Source organism: Crocodylus porosus, unplaced genomic scaffold, assembly GCF_001723895.1.
Source record: "Crocodylus porosus isolate Cpor-Errol unplaced genomic scaffold, CroPor_comp1, whole genome shotgun sequence".
Lineage (NCBI taxonomy): Eukaryota > Metazoa > Chordata > Crocodylia > Crocodylidae > Crocodylus > Crocodylus porosus.
The window spans coordinates 214820-223087 of NW_017728934.1; the positions used below are offsets into that span (position 1 = coordinate 214820).

At 45.4% G+C, this 8268-nt stretch overlaps 1 protein-coding gene across 1 annotated transcript in view; it reads left to right on the forward strand.

Annotated features, from left to right (window-relative positions):
• The first annotated feature begins 55 nt into the window (after positions 1-55).
• The window catches only part of LHFPL5 (lipoma HMGIC fusion partner-like 5), an 11194-nt gene continuing 2981 nt past the window's right edge, over positions 56-8268 (forward strand). The window contains exon 1 of the mRNA XM_019546213.1: positions 56-591. Within this exon, the coding sequence (XP_019401758.1) occupies positions 180-591 (412 nt within the window). The 5' untranslated portion in view covers positions 56-179. The remainder of the gene's footprint in view (positions 592-8268) is intronic.

An 8268-nucleotide genomic window follows, 5' to 3' on the forward strand; every position in this document is an offset into this window, starting at 1 on the left:
CGGGGGGCACCGAGCCCTGATGCTGGCCGCGGAGCCGGGGCGAGAGGCAGCCGCAGAGCCCAGGCCCCGCATCCTCCGGCCCTACCGCATGCTCGACCCCAGCCCCCGGCTGCCCCCCTAGAGCCACAGGGCAGCAAAGCAGCTCCCCCCACCCTGCTCCAGGCCCCTCCGGCAGCACCATGACCAAGCTGCTGCCTGCGCAGGAGGCCGCCAAGATCTATCACACCAACTACGTGCGCAATGCACGTGCCATGGGGGTGCTGTGGATGCTCTTCACCCTCTGCTTCTCCATCATCATGATGGTGACCTTCATCCAGCCCTACTGGATTGGCGACAGCATTGATACCCCTCAGGCTGGCTACTTCGGCCTCTTCTCCTACTGCATTGGCAATGCTCTCACCGGCGAGCTCATCTGCAAGGGTGGCCCCCTGGACTTCGGCACCATCCCCTCTGGTGCCTTCAAGACAGCCATGTTCTTTGTGGGCATCTCCACTTTCCTCATCATCGGCTGCATCCTCTGCTTCAGCCTCTTCTTCTTCTGCAATGCAGCCACGGTCTACAAAGTCTGTGCCTGGATGCAACTGGCAGCAGGTCAGTGGGGCATAGGGTTTCAGGGAGATACAGCCCTCCTCCCTCCTCATCCTACGGGATAAATGCATGCATGGGTGGGAGACTCATCACTGTTTGTATTGCCATCCTGCGTGGAGGTCCCAACAGAGTTCAGAAAATTCTCAGACCTGGGAAAAGCTGCATAAGTAGCTTAGAGCCACAGAGTAGAAGAAGGGAAAAAAGCCTCTTTTTCTATTGCATTAATTTAACATTAATGAACAGAGCCAAATGGGTGGAGACAGATCCTGCTGTCCTCTCCATCCAGCAGGCCCTTTATCCTTGCCTCAAGGCTGACATGATAGCCCGGTCAAGAAGGGAGAAGACAGTGTCACAGCCTTGACCTATACAGTCACCGAGCAATCTGCTCTGACACTAAGGGTGCCTCAGACCCCAGGCCCTAACAAAATGGGCTGACCCCTCACTCTTGTTGCACATAAGTAGGTTATAATCTGCTTTGCACAGCAGGCACAGAAAAAAGAGTGTGGAAGGGATTGCAGAAAGCTGCCTCAGACAGCCAACTTCTAAGAGTTCATCTGAATCAAGTTACACTTCAGAGAAACAAAGAATCAGTATTTTATAAATGAGTAGTTGCTTGCGACATGACTGGCACTGTCTGTTTCAGCAGGGTCAGTTGGAGGTGGATCAGGATTTTGCTCCATGATATCTAGTCCAAAGTTTACTTCTTGAAGTTAAGCATCAACTCAGAAAAGCATCAGTTTGGAGGAATAAACGAGGTCAAATAAAGCAACCAGAAGTGCTGCTCACCCAAAGTACCCAAAGCAGAAAACCAAAATCCTTGCATTATTAATAAAATGGGTGAGGAAGGCATAATACAGCCTGACATAAAAATGGGGTTTACTGAACCCTACCAGTTCCCACTCGTCCTCTCATATGAAGTTTTGCTAGCGCATCACTTCTGGGGGAAAAAAAAAAATCATCACACTAACTCATTCCTATTTTGGCTCCCTACATTGTGGCGGATACCAGGATGGTTAAAACATCTCATTATGGCTCCAGAAGAATGAGGATGAGTCCTGCTTTTGATTCAATGAAGGCCATTTCCAGTCAACCTATCTGTAAAAGGCTCTCAGCTCACTAGGGCTGAGTGTCAAGGGTGGCTGGAGATGATGCTGGCCACATCACTCCCTCACATGATGAGGATTGTAGGAAATAGTGCACCTGAACCACGCTCACCCAATGGGCCATTCAGCTTGGGTAGACTTTTAAACTTGGCCTTCTGAGGGATGCACAGAATAAATGAGCTGCACAAATTTAAACGGAAGATGGCATTAAGATTGGCAACGTTAGCTCTTTCCACTACTAGCGTTTCATTAAGTCCACAACTATCACTGCAGAAGACAATGGCTGAAACTTCAGGGGAAAGCTGAGCATGAAGCAAAACCCTAGGGTGCAATTCTGTACATGGCAAAAACCCCTTACTACTTCTAGCAGCATGCAGCCAAGGTCAGAGACATATGACTTGATTAGCTTGCAGCAGCCCTACAATGACTCCACTCCCACTTTAAAACAGGCATTGATGAGCTAAAGTTGGGGTGTCCACAGGTCAAGCAGATAGTAAAAGTAGCACATATATATTGGCAGAATAACAGAGCTAAGCACATTACAGGCATGGGTGCTGAGGCCTCGGTTTAGGCAGCTCACCAGCAACTAGGGCATGCATCTTTTCAAGACATTAAGAAAAGAATGATGACTCTTTAGGTTCTAACTTACTCAACTTATCTTCAGGTTACTGGACAGAAATATTGGCTAATTAAATCCTGCCAGCAATGCTAATGCTCAGGCGAATGTTACACAACTCAGCTGCATCACTTAAAAGCTATTATAATCCAGTATAATCATCCCAGCCTCCTGAATCATTCATGGTGAAAAGAAAGACTGCATCCTGTTACAGCTCAGCAGAAGACCCTTGCTGGTTAAAATATCATGGAGACAAAGAGAGTTAGGCCAGCTGAAGTGTGGTTTAAGTCCTCTGGAATGGAAGTAGGGTTAAATTTGACCCTTAAATTTTCTGCTAGGAGGAGAGCAGCATTGTGGGATTGCAGCTGGTCTAAAAGGAAGTCCCCCAAGCCAAGATTAAGATAAGAGGCTTGAAAACAACTCAATAGCCCCAGATGTCTGGATAGCAAAAGGCTTCCTATCTCTGAGCTCTGCTGTAGTCATTGCTTATATATGTTTGACTACAAAAATAATATAAAAAGGATTAATAAAGAATGGAGAAGTGCAAGATGCATCAGCCTTCTGCATTGGCTTTATACCCTGGATTAGGAGTCCAGTGAAGACTACATTAACCCCATGGTCATTTGGGCATGCTGTAAAATGTTCACTTCTATGGCTAAAATTCAGCAAAAGCACAAGTTATCTGTTCTTTTGAGAGACCTAACAGTACCATAAGGTCTGGGATGAAGGGAAAATGATGAAGCACTAAGAAATATACGGGAAGTTCCCACTGATATCAGGGTGGTGCTATTAAGACTTCATTTTCCACAAGAACTAAATTAATTTAATTCTGTATTTTGGGGTGGGGAGAGAAATGTTAATCACATTTTAGCCTCTTTAAAAAATAATTAATCTGCTAAACAGAGATACTATTGAGTGCAAGGGGGAAATAAGGCGAGGTAGACATCCTACTCCTGTTATGAGGATGCTGTATTTGTTAGAATGGCTGCATGTGTTCTCTTCCTAGGAAGGAATTAGAATTGATGGCCCTTAACAGGCTCAAGGCAAAGTGGTGGTGAGACAGGAGCCCAGCAGCCAGTAAAAATCTGGAAACCCCTTTTGGAGCAGGGCAATTGCAGGAAGGCTTGATGAAGCTGCTCAGTTGCTGTAAAGCATGCATCTCACCCCATGCTGGGGATATTAATGCGCCCTTCCTTACAACAGCCTGGTTTTGCCTTAAACGTAATAAACCCTTCTCACTAGTTTTTCTCTTTTAAGATCTGTGAGCAGACAGACTGGAATGGTAGGGGTTAAGGTCTGTACTCTGTACAGGCGATGCAGAATATTTAAACAGGGTACACTCTTCACACCTCTTTCCAGCATTTATGATCATAAAGGCTTTATTTTAGTGCCTCCTTAGGTTAAAACAGAGCCCAAACCTGTCCCCCTGCATAGATAAAGCAAAGCCAAAATCCATTAACCCCACCTCCCAGTCATCCTACCACAAGCAGAAAACAGGACCAGGCAGGTTACATGCTAGAGCTGGTGGCATTGATAAATGATCTGGACACTGTAGATCTATTAAACAAAAACAAGGTGGGGGGAAGGAACATCAGGCTGTGTCAAAGAAAGCAGGAGTGATTCCTGCTGTGCTTTGAGACATGCCTCCTTTGAAAACAAACACTGCAGATTTCTTTGCAAAGTGGTTTTACTAGAGCAGATGCACACTCCAGACTTATGCAAGTTAGAAACGGTTGAGGCTACAAGGAAGCAATGATGTTATCTAATCCTCTCCCACCAGCCCCTCCTTTAGCTGTACAAAGATGTTCTCAATAGCCCAGAGTGGCTCAGTCAGTATGAAACATTTCATATCAGGGCTTCTCTCAAGTCTGATGGGAGACAGGTCCACAGTCTAACAGACTCATTACTTGTATTAATACAGGCCTGGGAGGCCCCACCCATTGTGCTAGCACTGTCTAGTCATGCAGTGCATGCACAGGACAGAGTATAACAGAAGCAAACAACATAAAGCATCAGTGAGAGGCAGGATCACTGTCCTTATTTTGCTGGGAGAGAGCAGAGGTAGAGAGACACACTGAGATTTTCAGAAAGGACCAGTGCTTTTGGGTGCTCAGCATGGGACACTTTTAAAGCCTCCAATTTTCAGAAGGCACTTTCTGAAAATAAGTATCCTTAAATGTCTTTCAAGTTGAGCAATCAGAATCTGGTCTGGGACTCGAAAGACCTGGGCTCCATTTGTGGCTCTGCCACTGACCTGCTGGCTGACCTTTGGCAAGTTACTCTCTCTTCATGGTTCTGTTGCCCCATCTTTAATATAGGAATAGTAATACTGACCTCTGGTAAGGTGGCCTGAGATCACCGAAAGAGAACTGCCATAAAAGCAGAGCATGATTATTAATCAATCACCTTGAAATTCTCAGCTTAAATGACTTGTCTAAGGTTACAGAGGCAGCCCGTGTCAGGATGGGACATGAACCCTGGCTTCCAGAGCATCTCAACTACAATAGCACACTTTTTCCTCTCCTAACACGTTACACTAATTTAGTTTTCCTCAAAGATAATGCTATCCAAGCACTGTGGACATCTTCTCTTCCTGATCGAATCACCAGCCTCTCTCCCAACTGAGTCACAATCCAGTGGCAGCAGTTAGGCAGTTCTAACTAACCAGCTGCTCAGCGCTCAAAGGCAGGCGCTATCAATGCCTGCCACAAAGACTAGCACCATGGAGAGAGCCACTACCAGCCATCAGATTCATTTATCAAGTCTCCATGCCAATGGCAGTGTTGGTCAAGAAAAAAAGCAAACAAGGAATTCCTGCAACACTAGATGGGAAGGCAAGAAGAATAGGTTTAGAGAAGTAACAGGACCATGGTTAAAACACTGGACAGGAATTCAGTTGATCTGGGTTTGGTTCTGTAGTTCTGCCACACGCTTCCTTCCCTGACCCCACGCAAGTAATTGAAGCCGCCAGTGCCGGTGTTTGCCATGCCTGTCAATTGAGATATCTGGATAGTCTTTCTTTGTTCTTTCCCTCTTAACGGTCCCTTGTCTTAAGCTGAACGGGAAAAGTAGCCCATTTCTGTGCCTTGTGCACAGAAGGCAGAGGAGCGAGTCACAGAGGGCCATGGGAGGCATATAACAGCGTAGACACCCATTGCTGAATATAGCTCCTCCTGCCTGGGTCCATTAGTGTCCATGGTTTCCTATTTTACTCAACCCCCTTTCTTTTCTTTAGCCCTTGTATTGCAAAGCTTCCTGCCAACGTTTGCTCAAATGCTTTCCTAATACAACTGAAAAGCTTTGGGTTGACACAAAATTAAAGGCAACCCCTGGGAAATTAAGCAGATTGTAAGTATATTCAATAAGCAAGAGTCAGAGCAATGGGTCTATGAACTTGCCTTTAGTCTCAAAGGGTTAAGTAACTGTTGAGCAGTTATTCGTGCAAGGAGTGTCACTGAATTCGATGCCACTGTTTGCATAAACAACCACTTGGAGTGGGGAAAGGCTCCAGAATGTGGACCTTAACAAGATGCACGTGAAGTCTTGTGCCCATGTTTCCCAAAGGGGGAAAAGATAGGTCCATGGTCACGACTAGAAATAGATTTGGTTTCCCTTCTAATATCTGGGATGCAGTCTTTTATTTGACAAGACTTCAGAGACACTCAAGCTGATAAATGCAGCTACTTTCTTAGCCCACACTGCTTTTCAGATGCTCATAGCAGACTATTTCCCATGCAGAGAAATCACTGGTAGTATATTTCGGGGGGACCAATCAGTGTAGGAAAGGACTTGGTTGGATGAGACTGCTTTTGCTTGCATGCTGTAATTATACCAGGATGCATCTCAGATTAAGGAAGTGTTTTCACTCGAAGTGACTCTTCCCTAATCATACCCCATATTCATGGAAGCTGCAGGGGAAAGTAATTAAATGCACTAGAAACCAGTTGGTTCTAAACAAAGAGAAATTGTGCAGAGCCACTAAGGTGCATATATCCTTACTGTTCTCCTCTCCCTAAAGCCATTGAAAAGCCCCTTGCAAATCATTACACAAGAGCACCTGTCAACAGTCCTGGAAACACTGAGGTCTATCAAGTTCCAGGCAACAAAGATAAACATGGGCTGTAGGGATGGTAGGAAAATGCACGTTACTAGAAATGAAGCAGTAGCAGCAGTCTCTTTACACTAGGAAAGATGGTGCTGCTAATACCCATCACCTGATGCAACAGGAATCCGCAGTATATCAAAGCCCAAAAGCTGCCTATATACCTGCTGCAGGGAATCATTTGTTGCGTGTCAAAGCAAAGGAAACATGCCAGATGGAGATAAATTGCTTCTTATTCCAGAGTTCTTGATGTGTTATCATTGCTGTAAAGCATGCAAGAAGTGCCTATGGAGATTTTTAGTTGACTAGATACAGATTTATTATTGGTAGTAGTAAAGTGGAACCTATCTTGGGACTAGGACCCTATACAAACTATCCCCAGTCCCAAGGAAGGAAGGGAAGAGAAATGCAGAGGATTTCTGTAATTCACTCAGCAGGTTGCCACTTAAGGGTTTGATTGCAGACGCACAGAAGACTAAAAATTAAACCAACACAGCAGGGACACACAGAAACGTCAGCTGACATTTTAGTGCTTTGAGCTAAACACAGCCTTGAGTTGCTTACAATCTTAGGCCCGTGGCAGATGTCAGAATAATGGCATGATTGGGATCTGAGGAATGTTACATCCCGCTCCAAAAAACATGGATCCCACAATACCAGATGTACATGGCAGGATGAGTAATGTTTGGGATAGGCCATAAAATTCCTCATCTCCAAATCACACCACTGTAGGGCTGCCCCTAACTTGATCTTATGGATCGGGCAGGGTCTTTGTCCTGGACCCTGGAGCTGCCCCATGCCCAATCCCACAACATCAGGCTCAGGTATGGGCAACGCTGGATCCCTAGTTCCAGACTCAAAGCTGCTCCAAGTCCCAAACTCAGGCATTGGGCTGGAGGTAGCCCTGAGACCAGAGGCAACTATCAGTAAGTATACTGGCTCCAGAGCGCCTCAGGTCCTGTTCCAGATCTGAGGCTGTGATTGTCAGCATTGGTGGGGCAGCCCTGGCCTGGAACACAAAACATGCCACACATTCAATTTAAGGTGTCACACAAACTAGCCACGAAGATATTCTACATTGTACCTGGAACATCTTTGTTCCTGGTTTGCCATTTTATGTTGCAAGGTGGTTGAATGTTTAGCATATAATTTATGGCACTATATGTTAATTATGCCATAAATGTAACATCTGCCCGAGATCTTAGTTGCCCAGATTTAAACTAGCAGGTGATCATTATACACACATTTGGGCAGCTTGCTGATACCTTTAGCCAAATGGAATGAGGATTAAGAGATGCCCGGCTTTGGGGCAAGAATCCTTCATAATTGTAGAGAACTCCTTCATCCCAAAGCATCAGTCATTTATAAGCTAGCAGCATCTACAGGATGTCAGGCACCACATAAGCCAGGAATACTGAATCCTATACAACATGCTGTTGGTTACTGCTCTACAGACAGATGCCGAGGTAGACTCTCACAGGCAGAGATGGGAAAAGCATCTAGTAACTCCCTTTTCAAGGCCAACATGCAACAGACACTGCTGAAAAAGGGCATAAAGTGCTTAGGTGGAACATCGCTTTGTGATATAGAAAACTGAAAGCTGCCTGGATGGCAAAGAACATTTTGTGAACTAGCACTTCACCCGTTTCAAAAAGAAAAGTGAATGAAGGCCTCCCGCAGCTCAAACACTGCACAACACAAAGTAGCTCAGCAGTAGGAATGGATCCGATAACAAGGTCACGTATACTCCTAGGGGGAATGGATCTATAAGTGCTTATAGTAATTGATAACTTGGGAGTCATAACTGGAAACCCTTCAGCTGAATAGGCCTAAACTAATCTGGGTACAAGTCTGTTGAC